The sequence below is a fragment of the Salvia miltiorrhiza genome, chromosome 5 (genome assembly GCF_028751815.1).
Source record: "Salvia miltiorrhiza cultivar Shanhuang (shh) chromosome 5, IMPLAD_Smil_shh, whole genome shotgun sequence".
NCBI lineage: Eukaryota > Viridiplantae > Streptophyta > Magnoliopsida > Lamiales > Lamiaceae > Salvia > Salvia miltiorrhiza.
Genome location: NC_080391.1, coordinates 16,422,602 through 16,436,995, shown reverse-complemented (window position 1 = coordinate 16,436,995; position 14,394 = coordinate 16,422,602). Strand labels below are relative to the sequence as shown.

At 39.2% G+C, this 14,394-nt stretch overlaps 2 protein-coding genes and 1 non-coding gene across 3 annotated transcripts; 1 reads left to right on the top strand and 2 right to left on the bottom strand.

Moving 5' to 3' along the window:
• Positions 1-247: 247 nt before the first annotated feature.
• Positions 248-2,404, bottom strand: LOC131025573 (uncharacterized). Its single transcript, XM_057955373.1, has 3 exons — positions 2,045-2,404; positions 672-1,936; positions 248-278 (listed from the first exon to the last, which is right to left on the bottom strand). The coding sequence occupies exons 1-3, from the start codon at positions 2,402-2,404 to the stop codon at positions 248-250; spliced, it is 1,656 nt and encodes a 551-aa protein (XP_057811356.1).
• Positions 2,405-2,900: 496 nt separating this feature from the next.
• On the top strand, positions 2,901-3,007 carry LOC130987313 (small nucleolar RNA R71). Its single transcript, XR_009089701.1, has one exon. It is a non-coding gene; the product is annotated as a small nucleolar RNA R71 (small nucleolar RNA).
• Positions 3,008-10,861: 7,854 nt separating this feature from the next.
• On the bottom strand, positions 10,862-13,637 carry LOC130986380 (DNA-directed RNA polymerases II, IV and V subunit 11). The gene is made up of 6 exons (XM_057909787.1): positions 13,354-13,637; positions 12,728-12,840; positions 12,555-12,644; positions 12,396-12,474; positions 11,361-11,456; positions 10,862-11,108 (listed from the first exon to the last, which is right to left on the bottom strand). The coding sequence occupies exons 2-6, from the start codon at positions 12,778-12,780 to the stop codon at positions 11,064-11,066; spliced, it is 363 nt and encodes a 120-aa protein (XP_057765770.1). The 5' UTR covers positions 12,781-12,840; positions 13,354-13,637; the 3' UTR covers positions 10,862-11,063.
• Between the last annotated feature and the right edge of the window lie 757 nt (positions 13,638-14,394).

The following is a 14,394-nucleotide window of genomic DNA, read 5'->3' as shown; positions in this document are numbered from 1 at the left end:
CTTCATCAAAGTTGAACTTTGCATCTTTTTCAAGAAGGTGACATAAGGGTTTGGTGATCTTTGAGAAATCTTGGATGAATCTTCGATAAAACCCGGCATGTCCAAGGAAGCTTCTCACGGCTTTCTCATTGGATGGTGGTGGAAGCTTCTCAATGGCCACTATCTTTGCTCGATCCACCTCCAATCCGGCTTTGGAGACCTTGTGTCCAAGCACAATTCCATCCCTAACCATAAAATGACATTTTTCTCAATTCAATACAAGGTTAGTTTCCTCACACCTTTGCAACACAATAGATAGATTATGGAGACAATGATCAAAAGAATTGCCAAAGATAGAAAAGTCATCCATAAAAACTTCCATTACATTTTCAATTAAATCATGGAAAATGGCCATCATGCATCGTTGAAAAGTAGCGGGGGCATTGCAAAGACCAAATGGAATGCGTCTATAAGCAAAAATGCCATAAGGACAAGTGAAAGCGGTCTTTTCTTGGTCCTCCGGGGCAATCATGATTTGATTATACCCGGAGTACCCATCAAGAAAACAATAAAATTCATACCCCGCCAACCTATCAAGCATTTGGTCAATAAAAGGAAGAGGAAAGTGATCTTTTCGAGTAGCTGTGTTCAACATCCTATAGTCAATACACATCCTCCATCCATTTACTAACCTAGTTGCAATTAGCTCATTATGCTCATCTTTTATGACGGTTATCCCCCCTTTTTTAGCAACAACTTGAGTGGGACTAACCCACTCACTATCCGAAATAGCAAAAATAATTCCCGCATCTAGCAATTTGAGAACTTCTTTTCTTACTACTTCTTGCATAATAGGGTTTAACCGTCTTTGGCCTTGCCTCCTAGGTTTAAAATCATCTTCCATCAAAATCCTATGCATGCAAATGGATGGGCTAATCCCTTTTAAATCGGAAATTGACCATCCTATAGCGGACCTATACTTCCTCAAAACATTTAGCAATTGATCAAGCTCATGAGGAGAAAGGTAGGATGATACAATTACCGGATACGCCTCATCCTCACCAAGGAAGGCGTATTTCAAGTGTTCGGGGAGAGGTTTTAACTCCAAGCTGGGAGTCTTCTTCTCCACTCCTTCATCTTTCGGCTCTCCATTTCTCAAGTCCAAGAAACATGCCTCTCCTTGTGAAATTTTCTGCACAAAGTTCATTTCATTAGCCTCAATAAATAAGTTAGAAGCATTAAACTCATCATTATCAACAAAAGAGAATAGAGGGTTTAGGAGGCAAGTGTCCATTGGATTGTTGTAGATGTGGTACTCCTCCATGTTGATGCAAGACTCTATCACTTGCATCATCTTGCATTCACCAACCCTCTTTTCTTCTTCCTCCTTGTACTTGAGAGCCTTGTGGATTGAAAATGTGAAGCTCTCGTCATTCACTCTAAGGGTGAGTTCGCCCTTAGCAACATCAATGAGGGCTCTCCCCGTTGCCAAGAAAGGGCGCCCCAGAATCAAAGGCACATCTTTGTCTTCCACCATGTCCAAAACAACAAAGTCCACCGGGAAAATGAAATTGTTGACTTTCACTAGGACATCTTCTACTATCCCCTTTGGATAGGAAACGGAACGATCTGCCATTTGAAGGGCAATTGTGGTTGGCTTGATGGTGCCAATCTCTAGCTTGTTGAAGATTGAGAGCGGCATCAAATTTATACTTGCTCCCAAATCACACAAAGCTTTCCCAAAACGATCATTCCCAATATCACAAGGGATTGTGAAGCTCCCGGGGTCCTTGATCTTGGTGGGGATTTTTCTTTGGAGAACGGCACTACATTCTTCGGTTAGATTGACCGTCTCATTCTCTCCCATCTTCCTCTTGTTTGATATGACCTCCTTTAGGAACTTTGCATAGGAGGGCATTTGTTTCAAAGCTTCAATAAGTGGAATGTTGATGTGCACCTTTCGAAAAATCTCAAGAAACTTGGAGAATTCATTCTCCACATTCTTCTTTTGATGTCTTTGAGGAAAAGGGATTGGTGGGCAATAAGGTGGTGGAGCCACGTACACCTCCTTCTTCTTTCCTCTATCTCCTTGTTCCTTGGAAGGGTTGCCATCTCCAACTTCAACCACAACACCACTTCTATCTTCTTCGTCGGGCATCTTGGGCTCTTCATATGTTGTCCCACTCCTTAGAGCAATGGCCTTGCAATGCTCCTTGGGATTCACGATTGTGTTGCTTGGGAATTGCCCTTGTTGGTGTTGATTGTTTATAGACTCGGCAATTTGTCCCACTTGTATCTCAAGCATTTTCAATTGCTTGGCTTGAGCCTCTAACTTCTCATCCGTTCTTGTCATGTGAGCTTGAGTCGTGGTCATGAACTTCATCAATATTTCTTCAAGGTTGAGCTTCTTCTCTTCTTTGATCATGCCATGGCTTACCGCAAATCCGGGCGGTGGTTGCAAGAAATTGTTTGGATTGCTATAGGAGAGGTTAGGGTGGCGGTTAGGTTGGAATCCTTGAGTGTATTGCCCTTGCCCTTGGTAGCCACCTTGTTGTTGGGGCCGGAAGTTCGCATAGCCTCGGTTGTTGTTGTTGTTGATGTAGTTCACATCCTCGAAGCTAGTTTGTTCTTCAACCACGGGCTCTACCCTTGACATTGATATAGCATCAATCTTGCTATTCATGGCGGTCAATTAAGCCGTCAAAAGAGCTATCGGATCCGAGCTTGTTGTAGCCGCCACCTTCTTCAAGATGATCCTCTCCGTTGGGAATTGATGGCAATTGGTGGCCAAGTTCTCTATGATGTGAGCAGCCTCCGCGTGGCTTTTCTCCAACAATGCTCCATTGGCCGATGCATTCATGTCTCTTTGCATCTCACCACTACACCCGGTGTAGAATACACAAATGATTGTGTTTTGATCTAAACCATGGTTAGGGCACTTCCTTAGCATCTCTTTGAATCTCTCCCAAGCTTCGTAGAAGGATTCTCCATCAAATTGGTGAAATTGGACTATGTCCTTCTTCATCTTCATGGTTCTACCCGGAGGGTAGAACTTGTTGAGAAACTTTTGAGCCATGTTCTCCCATGTAGTGATAGAACCACCCTCTAAAGATTGGTACCATGTCTTGGCCATGCCCCTTAGCGAAAAGGGGAAGAGTCGAAGTCAAATGGCATCCTCCGGGACTCCATTCATCTTGATGGTGCCGCATATCTCCAAGAAGTTTCCAAGATGTCCATTCGGGTCATCTTGGGAAAGACCGGCGAATTGGTTTTGTTGTACCATATTTATGAGGGCCGGCTTGAGCTCAAAATTTGTGGCGTTGATTCTCGGGGCATTCACTCCTCCTTGTTGGACAATGGGTTGGAACATATTGCTAATAGGTGGTGGTGGAGGTGTATTTCTTAGAGCTTCTTGCTCATTGATTTTCCCTTGCATGGCTTCTAATTGCATTTGAAGTTGACGGATTAAGTCGTGATTTTCTGCCATAGCTTCCTCCAACTCTCTATCTCTTCTTGTTCTTGCTTTGTTGTGTCGACAAAAAGCTTCAACCTCAAGGTTTATAGGTATAAGAGGTGCACCCTTAGATCTTGTGTTCATACACTACCTATCAACCAACAAGAACAAGAAGTCAAAACACAATCTTAAAATAGAAAACAAAAATTAAAGCAAGTAAAATGTCTAAAGTAGTTAAGGACAATGAAGCAAAATATCACAAGCAAAGAAACTAAACTAATCCCCGGCAACGGCGCCAAAAACTTGTTCGCTAATATTTTCACCACGCCGCAAGTATACGGGTAGTTGTAATATATGGAAGCAAGGTCGTATCCCACAAGGATTAGTAGTTCAATCTAGTGATTATCCTAATTCATTTTACTCGACTATTTAGACTAAACGATTGAGTGATTGGTTTGATTATCCAACTAAATACTTAACAAGTGCAAAGACAAATAAAAATCAAATAAGCAAAGTGGATAAATAAGATGATTAAGGCGATTTAGGGACTAGGCATCGATAATTAAGCAAAAGACTTCAATTATAGCTCAATATTAATCTTGACAATCCTAATTATCTAGAGTGATCTCCTAACTAGTTCTAGCCCCCTCCCGGACGACTAGAACGGTAGATTACGGGTCATAGTTGCCATCCCCGGTCAACTTCTAACCTATAACTCCCAAAAGCACACAAAGATCGACATACTCTCACCCAACTCTCAACCTCCCGGTTATCGAATTGATATGTTTCAAACACCTTATCTATTGCAATTATCCTCTCCCGATTCAAAGTGCAAATTAGAAATGCATAGAATGTGGCCAACAATCCATACAAGAAATAAATCAAGGGTTTGAAAAGATAATGTGCAAATGAACAAACAAGATTTATATTGAGCATAAAAAATCAATCCATTACAATAATCATCTAGCCTAATCCCCAAATCAAAGAGAAATTTAGCCTAACATGTTCAAACACAATAAATCAAAGTTAAAGGTGTACATAATGAAAGAGAGAGTAAGAAATGACAAATCCTATTTATGAGCTTCTTCTTCCTTCTCTTCTCTTCAATGGTCTTCAATGGTAGATGGGTGTGTTAAAGGAGGCTAGGGTTTTAGTGTGTGGAGTGTTGGGGGAGATGAGTGATGGAGAAGAAGAATAATGAGAGAAAAAGGGGGAAAATGGGGTTTAAGGGCTGAAAAACGCGACTCCGCTCTTTTCCCGCGGTCATGGCCCGCGCCCGTGGTGCTCAAACGTGGGCAAAACGCAGGGAACCCGCGGTCCCGCCCCGCGGCCGCGGGTGGTGACCGTGGGGGGACCCGCGGTCCCAGACCGCGGCCGCAGGTGGTGACCGCGGTACACCCCTGGACTTGAGCACTTAGCCCGCGGTCCCACCCCGCGGCCGCGGGTGGTGACCGCGGGCGATACATTCCCCACGACGCGTGACCGCGGCCGCGGCCTCTGTGCGCGGCTGACTTTGTCGGCCCCGTTCTCCCTCGTCCGAGCTCCGATTCGGGCGCCGTTCACGCTCATGGATTCCTCTCGAGACGTACTTCAATCCTATGCTCTCACAATTCTCCAATCAACTCTTGATTTGCCCTGAAAATACTCAAAAACTATACCAAGCAATCAAAACTTCATAAATACTAAATATTCGGGCACAAACAAGCATTCACAAGCAAAACATGAAGGGAAATGACAACAAAACATGTGGAATTGAGGTACGAAAACCATGTTTGTCAAGGTAGGGGATTTTTCTGGGGGAGCAGATGCAAGGATCTTCGATGGCTTTATTCGTGAAAGTGGCCTCACGGAAATCAGATGCCAAGGACGCAAATTTACTTGGTACAAACCGAACGGCAAGTGCAAGAGTAAATTGGATAGGTTTTTGGTGAATGACTCTTGGCTGAGACAGTGGGAGGGGTCGATCGGGCGTGGCCTTCAGCGCACTATTTCGGACCATTGTCCCATTTTGCTGATGTCAAAGGCCGAAGATTGGGGACCAAGGCCTTTTCGCTTTCTCAACGTCTGGGCTTCCCATCCGGACTTTGAACAGCGGGTGAGGGAGGTGTGGTCTGCGGAGGGAATGACGGGGTGGAGGTGCTTTGTGGTCAGTGAAAAATTAAAGAAATTGAAAACGGTTCTGAAAAGTTGGAATCAAACCACCTTTGGGAACACGGACGAGAGGATTCAGAAATTGAAGGCCGAACTTCAAGCTCTCGATCAGAAAGACGAAAAGCAGGGGATGGAGGAGAATGAAATCATTTGAAGGAATGAGATTCAAGCGAATCTTTTTCTCCAGCTGAAGGACAAACAAAGAATTCTTCAACAACAAGCTAAGGTGCGTTGGCTCCAGAGTGGTGACCTTAACACCGGGTTCTTCCATCGGGAGATTGTGGGGAGGAGGAAAAAGAACAAGATTGCGGGCTTGTACTTCGGGAACCAGTGGGTGTCAGATCCTGGGAAGGTCAAAACCATGGTTCGGGAGCACTTCGAAGGTTTCTTCAAAAGGAAGCCTCGACATCTGCCAAAACTTCCCAACGACCTCCTCAAGAAGAAATTGTCCGACGAACAGCGGGACTAGCTGTGTAGAGGGTTCGAGATGGAGGAAATTAAAGAGGCGGTGTGGAATTGTGGTGCCGATAAGAGCCCCGGTCCCGATGGGTTCAACTTCACTTTCTGGAAAAATGCTTGGGATACGGTTAAGGTAGATCTTCTTCAAGTGCTGAACGAATTTCACGAGAATGGGAGGATTCCTTAAGGGAGTAACACATCGTTCATCGTGCTTATACCGAAGAAGGAAGGGGCCGAGAAGTTGGATGAGTTTCGACCAATTTCCTTGATTAATAGTTTATACAAAATTATCGCAAAAACTCTCGCGGGAAGGTTTAAGATGGTGATGGAGTCCATTATCTCGGATAATCAGTGTGCCTTCATTAAAGGCCGGTATATTCTTGATGGAGTGGTGATACTCAACGAAGCAATCGCGGAAGCAAAGAAAAAGAAGATCGGACATCTTTTCTTCAAGATAGACTTCGCTAAAGCTTATGATTCAGTTCAATGGGACTTTCTTGTTGTCTTACTTGGGCTGATGAACTTCAATCACAAACGGCGGAGGTGGATGAAGGGATGCCTTGAGTCGGCGTCCGGCAGCGTTTTGGTGAATGGATCCTCTACAGGGGACTTCAAGATGGAACGTGGTCTTAGACAGGGGGACCCTTTGTCTCCTTTTCTCTTCTTAATTATCGCCGAAGGGTTAAATGCTTTGATGGAGAGAGCAACAGAGAAAGAAACAGATGGTGGTGCCGGCAGTTCTGGGAATGGACAAAGTTCAGGTGTCTCATCTGCAATATGCGGATGACACGATTTTCCTGCTTGCAGCGGACGAAGGGAATGTGATTACTATTAAGAGGATCCTCCTGTTGTTCCAATTCTTGGCTGGTCTGAAAATTAACTTCGATAAGAGCAGCTTAATGGGGGTTGGTGTACAAGATGTTTCTCTTAGAAGGTGGGCTGGTCTGCTTGGTTGTAAGGAGGGTTCCCTTCCCTTCAATTATCTCGATATCAAGGTCGGGGGAAGGATGAACAGCTGTGTTGACTGGAAATTCTTGGAGGAAAAAGTTCTGAAGAAAATTAGAGGATGGAAGAAGAAGTCTTTATCTCTTGCTGGACGCATCATCCTGGTGAAGTCGGTGTTGCAGGCTGTTCCTGTGTTCCAACTCTCCTTCACCTTCATTCCCAAATTGGTGATCAACAACCTCAATTCCGCGTTTGGGAAATTCTTGTGGGGAGGGGTGTGGGGTTTCCAGATCTATCGCCTGGTTCAAATGGAAAGACTTGTGTGAGGACAAGGCTCAAGGGGGGCTGGGGTTTAGAAACATTGAGTGGTTCAATAAGGTTTTGGTGTTTAGATGGATGTGGAGGTATCTGGTGGAGAAAGAGGCGTTGTGGGTTAGGGTCATTCGCTCCCTGTACGGGGAACTGTCCATGGGGGCTGGGGGGAATGGAAGGTGGAGAAAAGGGGTGGGATGAAGGGGTGGTGGTCCAAAATCGTTGGGAGGGCGGGGGGGGGGGGGAGAGAGAGAGAGAAGTGGTTTAACGACAACATTCAAAGGGTGGTGGGGAACGGGAGAGAGGTCAGTTTCTGGGGGGAGAAGTGGGTAGGGAGTGGTCCCCTCAAATTACTTTTTCCGAGGCTCTTCAACCTTTGTCTCCACCGAAGTTGCAGCGTTGAGGAGGCTGGGAAGTGGACGGATGAAGGGTGGGAGTGGGATTTAAAGTGGAGAAGGGAGTTGAGGGGGAGGGATAAGGAGATGGCGGATAATCTGATGACTTTAATTGGTGTTTTTTATCCTTGTCTTAGCAATCAGGATGGCTGGAAATGGAAAAGTGCAGCGGATGGAGCTTTCTCGACTAAAGCGGCTTATGCAGAATGTGCTAAGGCCGAAGGAGTGCGACCTGCGGATTTCAAAGAAGAGACCGCTCAACTTTGGACGGCCCCGGCACCACACAAGGCAAGAGTGACAGCCTGGAGAGCCCTTCGAAACAGGTTACCAACCTGCGAGAACCTTCTCAAAAGGAAAGTGCAGATCACAGTTGAAGAAAAGTGGTGTAATGCGTTCGTGACGAGGGAGGAAACGGCTGAGCATTCTTTACTCCATTGTCCGAAAGCCGATCGTGTGTGGGATCATGTTCAGCAATGGATCGGGATTGAAACGACTAAGCCAAAAAGAATCAACGAGCATTTCAAATCTTTCATCGGAGGGGGAAGAGGTAAGAGAAACTCGAACTTCCTTAAAGCACTGTGGATTGGAACTGTGTGGCTGCTGTGGAAATATAGAAATGAGAGTAGGTTCGAGAGTAAGAACTGGGAGGTGACCAATGTCGTGAAAGATATCAAGGGTAGGCTTTGGAGTTGGAATCAGATTTTTCATGCTGTAGAGTCGAATGTCCCTTTTTCTGTTTGGTGCTCTAACGAGTACTCCCCCCTTGAATGACGTTTTGGTACCTCTGGTACCGTTCAATTATTGATTTTTATTGATCAAAAAAAATTATAACATATTCATTTTAAATTCAGTTTATACATATCATATATTAAACCTCTTTTTATAAATTTTCATTTAATAGACATATTGCATATGTTATACATAATTCATTTACACAGAAAAAAGAAAATGATATATGTAAATAAAAAGATGAAGAAAAAGATTAGTTAACGTGCCTTAAATTTTAGTTGGATGAGAGAATTATTTTTCCTTTTTTTGAAATAAATGTAAATTTAGTTTGAGCTTTAGATTCTTAAAGTATTTATATTATATATGTGATTATATGAAATTGTTGGTTATTTGTGGATTAGATAATTTAATTGTAAACGTCTAATTATACATTTAATTGTAAACTGACAATTATATTCTTCTACTTGAATTTATTTTCTTTAAAAAATAAATATATTTACTCATTCTTCTATATATATATATATTAGTAAATCATCTATGCGATGCACATGGATTATGGATTTAAAATAGGGTAAATATCACTTTAAACCCCAAACTATTTTCGCACTATCAATTATATCCTGAACTATTGAAAATAATTTTTTAAACCTTGAACTATCAATTTTGTATCAATTGTGCCCTTTATCCCTTTTTCATCCTTTAAATTTGTAATAAGTAATGCATATAATCACGTCGTTTTATACAATATAGGTCAAAAAAAGAATGATTCTAAATACATTGTAGTATCCGGTGAGTCACGTCAAATTTTTGAAGTTAAAAAAATGAACGAATGGTACAATTGATACAAAATTGATAGTTCAAGGTTTAAAAAATTATTTTCGATAGTTCATGATATAATTGATAGTGCAAAAATAGTTTGGGGTTTAAAGTGATATTTACCCTTTAAAATATAATAATATTAAAATTTACCTTTTAATTTTCATGAATTTAAAGTAATACTAATAGACAACATAAACGTTTTCTAATTTTCTTCATAACATAATTAAACTATAAATATATAATTTTACATCTTTTGATAATAGTTTTATTTTTCTATTAATATATTATATACACTAAATAAATATTAATGCATAATATAATAATCAAAATATCAGAAAATGACAAAATAAGAAAAAAAGTTATAGAAAATTTTAACACGTCGATCTTTAGAAAAATATACATAAATAAAAAATAAAAATATTTTTAATTGTTCAATTTATATCATTATATTTTCTATATTTATTTATATCAGATTAAATATATACTATGTTATAACTTTCCTTGATCTTTAATTTAAGATGCATATATTATCCATACGAAATCACACAAAATAGTAAAATTGTGTTTTGTGTAAAGAATAAAGAAAATAAAAATATAAAAAGTTACATTCTCTACATTTTTTTTTCAAAAATAAATATAGATGCAAAATTTAAAAAATTAAAATATAATCATTAAGAAAAAAATAAAAAATAAAAAGCATAAAATTATCCTACTTCATTTCATGCATGAATGAAAATTTTCTTATGATAGAGCAAGCTAAAACGCAATTCCAAATTTTAGGGAAAATATTACTATTCTAAATATAAGTTATTTAATATATTAAAGTTTTAAATTATTATAACTTGTTGATATTAAATTTATTTTTTACATATTATATATCAAATTAAAGGTAATTTCATGACCTTCCATCAAGATGTATAATTCATATTTTATCTAAAATATAATTGAATGAAAATAGAAAAGGGAGAACAATAATTGTATCATTAAAGAATGGGCAGTTTTCTTTTTTTTTTTTCCAATTGAAATATTCGGCAGTTAGGTTATAGTGCTTTTTTTTCCAATTCCAATTAGAATTAAATTACATTTACTTCGCTTTTTATATATATAAAGATAAAGATTTAATATCTTATTTCATTCTTCAAAAAAGTTATCAACATATCTATTTTGCTAATACCACTTATCGTTACAAAAATGTCTTCAATTTGTCCAAAACCAGATTAGATCAATTTTGTGTGAATACTTATTAGCAATTAACCCTATATTTTATTTTATACTAGAACTTTCAATTTCTCCGTGGTCGCAAGCTAGCGATAGTGGGCCTAGTGGCGCAGCAAATAACAGTAGTCTGTGGGCATAGCAATTATTGCATCCAATGGGCTAAATTTTGGGCTTTCATTCGCAAACATGTATTGTCACACTGTTGTAGATAGTTTGTATCAAGCGAATGATCTCATGTATTAATGATGATACGTCGAGCAACCCAACTTAAACTATTGAGGAAGAGTAATTGCCACTTACGCATCAGCGACTCTAAAAAGAAAAGCAGGGGCGGGAAATTTACCCACCACACACATCAGGTAACGCTTTGCAACTTGCAAGTTACCCACGTCATGAGAAAAAAAAAATGTTAAATGCAGCAAATTATAAGTAGTTTCACAAGAGAGAAGCACTAATGGCCATCAACAGATCCAATTCAGAAGGCATGTTTCTGAAAGATTTAGAATCGAGTTATACATTGTAGACATTCCCCAACTTCACCACATTTACCACAAAAAGCTGCTACACATTACTTACTAGGAAGTTAATGGAAACAATGCAGCTTAAAACTCTCGGTGTTGACTCCCAGCATGCTTTGCCAATTCGACCTATACAAGGCGCGACATTTATATCAAATTTATTACCATATTGGCAATGCAATTTCTTTTATAAACAAAGATGGCTTCACTACGTGACATATAGTGTTATAAGTAAAAGCCGAAGAGAAACTTCCACGAGGAGAGAACCAACAAAAATAGCCCAAATTAAAGATTGTTTAGCTGGACTAATACAAGAAGAAGTATTTGACAGAGGGAGTATCACTATTTTCACAACTTGGAAAGGTAGAAAAATAGTAATACCTCAAACGCGTTCTTCAAATGATCAAGTTCCTTGTCCAAATCATTGATAGCCTGATTATAGGCCTGCATTGGCGAAGATTGGCTTGTTGTTTGGATCTGCAAATCGACCAGCTAAAAAATATCAAACACACGATAATCCAAGACCAGCCAGACTCGTGAGGTAACCTCAAGTAAGTCGAGAGAGAAACCGTAGAATTGTAAGAAAGAAAATGCACTTCAGCAAATAGCAAAGTTTCAGAATTACAAGAACATTTTAGTTTCAGATATACATTTATAACATATGATGCCAATGATTGACAAAGGCCTCATATTTCTAACCCCAAAAAAGGCACGTATTGTTCTACCAACTTAGAAGATGTTTGGCTAAGCTTTATAAGTTTCTTAGGAGCTTATAAACTCTTCCAAAGTGTTTGACAAAATAAGCTCATCAACAACTCATAAGCTGTAAAAAAAAGTTCCTCTACCCAAACTTCTTTTCTCATTATCTTATATGCAACAAATATTTTACAGGATATATTTGTTATTTTCATGATATACCATTCCAATTTTATTTCTTTACAATTTTCTCTCTCTAACTATGATTTTCCCTCTCTATCTCACAATTCACTATCTAACTTATAAGCTCAATTATCCAAACACTTTGACAAATTATAAGCTCATGAGACATTATAAAGCTTATAAGCTCTTAAAAATAAGCTTAGCCAAACACCCTCTTAGTTTGCAATGCTAAACTTGTATGCTCGGATGCAAAAGTGAAAACACATGCAATGTGTTCAATGTTTCCAACCGCACAAGTGAGATAAAGCCAATATCAAATCCTCAGTTTTAACATCTACCACAATTCTGCAAAATTTATTGTTCTGTGTAAACTGCCACACTAAGCCAACCACATTGCAATTGCCAACTTAAACAAGAGGCGAATGATACCAACATTTTTACAGTAATCTTACTCACATAAATCAATATATTTCCAAAATCGAGAACCCAAAACATAATTAAATAAACAGAGAAAATAGAAAAAGATCAAATACAAACCCTTATGAGTATTTTGTACTGAAGAGGGTGGGGCAGCTTGTAGCCAGCAAACAAAACATTCTCATCTCTGTGCAATTGCCTGTTTTAGGAACAAAATTAGGGTTTCCACGCGACGCTGCAATACCAAAGTAAAACGAAACGAAAGAGAAATTCAAATACATGCGGAGAATGTTGCCGATGGTGTGGTCCTCACGCTCGACGGTGAATGTCGCCGCATTGATGATCTTCGTGTCCCTCTCGTACGAAACCCTTATTCAACCAATAAAAAAATCACCACGACGGACAATGCAAGGACAAGTGTATATATATTTAGAAAGAGGAGAGAGAAGTACTTAGAGACGCCCTCCGGGACGACGAATCGCTCGTAACGATCGGGGGCATTCATCTTTCTCCCTTCTTCTCACTGTTGTTCAGCTGAATCTTGACGCGACGATTTTGAGGCCAACTGTAGAAACAAAAACATGTCGCTCTTAAACTGGGCCGACCATTGGGCTTATTATAGTTCATAAATTCATTTATTGCGGCCTCCTCTCCGCCATGGGCTTTCATTTGCAGAAATGTAGAATAAAATTCGGTGTGGGTCGGATATCCTACCCGAAAAAATTGACCTGACCGACCACGCTACTTGGATACCCTAATATCGACCCGGGTAACGAGTTGGGTATTAGGTACTCGAAGTCGAAATACTCGTGTGAGTGTTGTGGGATGGGAATTCATTCGGAGATGAAAATATTTCTGCTGCTGATTGAAGGTTTTAAAAAATTGATTTGTGCAAATTGCTGCAGATTCTCAATTGAAACCTCATATTGGAGAGAGAGTGGTGCTGCCCAACACGAGAGAGAGAGAGCACTCCAATCAATTCCGTATTTGGTGTCTTTGAGTTCTCAACTCAGACTCTAAAATGTGAAGGAAAAGAAAAAAAGCATTAGGGGTTAGCTGCGGCGGATACCGGCCTTACCTGCTGTGGATGGAGGCAATCGCAAAAGCAGAGTGAGGACGGAGGAGATGGGGAGAGGCGAGCCGGATGTGCTGATTGCTTCTTGGTGTGTTGTCGGCGGCGGCGACAAGAGACGTAGAGAGACGAGAGTGAGAGGAGGGATGAGAGAAGCCGATTTCTAAATTCTAATAAATTAATTATAAATTTCTAATTCATATTGAAATTTAATTAATTAATAAAAAATTAAAGACAAATCGAATCATCCGTAGGACTAGGCCAATATCTAATATTCTTAGGAAAGCTTTATCGAGTCGCAATTGGACATCGCTCTGATGGAATATAGGTATTTTAGAACATTCATATTGGTTGAGTCAGTTACTAATTCATTCATGCTTCGGATCATATCGATTGACTTATTTGAATTAATTTTAATTTTATTTTTTTCATTTAATTTAAATTAAATGACACTAATTTAAATCATGCATTTTCTTAAACTAAAATTACATTGATTTAAATGATTAAAATTAAGTGTTAATATATATGAGTAGCCTAAAATATAAAAATACATTTCAAAAAAGCCACAAGTATAAAAACATATCAAAACTAGCCATTTTGCAATGAAAATACTATTTTGCCCATTGATAGTGACATAAAGTAATGTGTTATTAAAAAAAATAAAAAAACAATGACTACAACTCTTAAAGACATGTCCACCTACTTGAATTTTGGCTGACATGCATGCATTTAATTATTATTTTTTTTTGTAAATTTTATAAGTTTATTATATTTTTATTGATTTTTTTCGTTAATCATTTATAGCAATAAATTCTTTATTCCTTAAAATGTACTGCTACATTAACTATAATTAAAAAATTAAATGAATCATTTGATTCATTTTAAAGTTTAGCAAAAGCCTAAACTAATTTTTAAAAGCCCAAATTGAAAATTAGTCCAACAAAAGCCCATTAATTTATCTATCTTCAAAGCCATAAAATCATCATTTATCTCTCTTCAAAGCCGTTCCACCGTCCTCCATCTTTCCTTCTCTGCGGCTGCTTCAGT

Coding starts and splice junctions, on each gene's coding strand:
- LOC131025573 (XM_057955373.1), bottom strand. CDS start 2,404: ATGATCAAAGAAGAGAAGAAGCTCAACCTTGAAGAAATATTGATGAAG. Junction 1,937..2,044: donor ATAGAGGAAAGAAGAAGGAG/GTGTACGTGGCT, acceptor ATTTTTCGAAAG/GTGCACATCAACATTCCACT. Junction 279..671: donor AATGAGCTAATTGCAACTAG/GTTAGTAAATGG, acceptor TGTGTTGCAAAG/GTGTGAGGAAACTAACCTTG.
- LOC130986380 (XM_057909787.1), bottom strand. CDS start 12,780: ATGAATGCCCCCGATCGTTACGAGCGATTCGTCGTCCCGGAGGGCGTC. Junction 12,475..12,554: donor ATCGGCAACATTCTCCGCAT/GTATTTGAATTT, acceptor TTCCTAAAACAG/GCAATTGCACAGAGATGAGA. Junction 11,109..11,360: donor ATTTGAAGAACGCGTTTGAG/GTATTACTATTT, acceptor CGCCTTGTATAG/GTCGAATTGGCAAAGCATGC.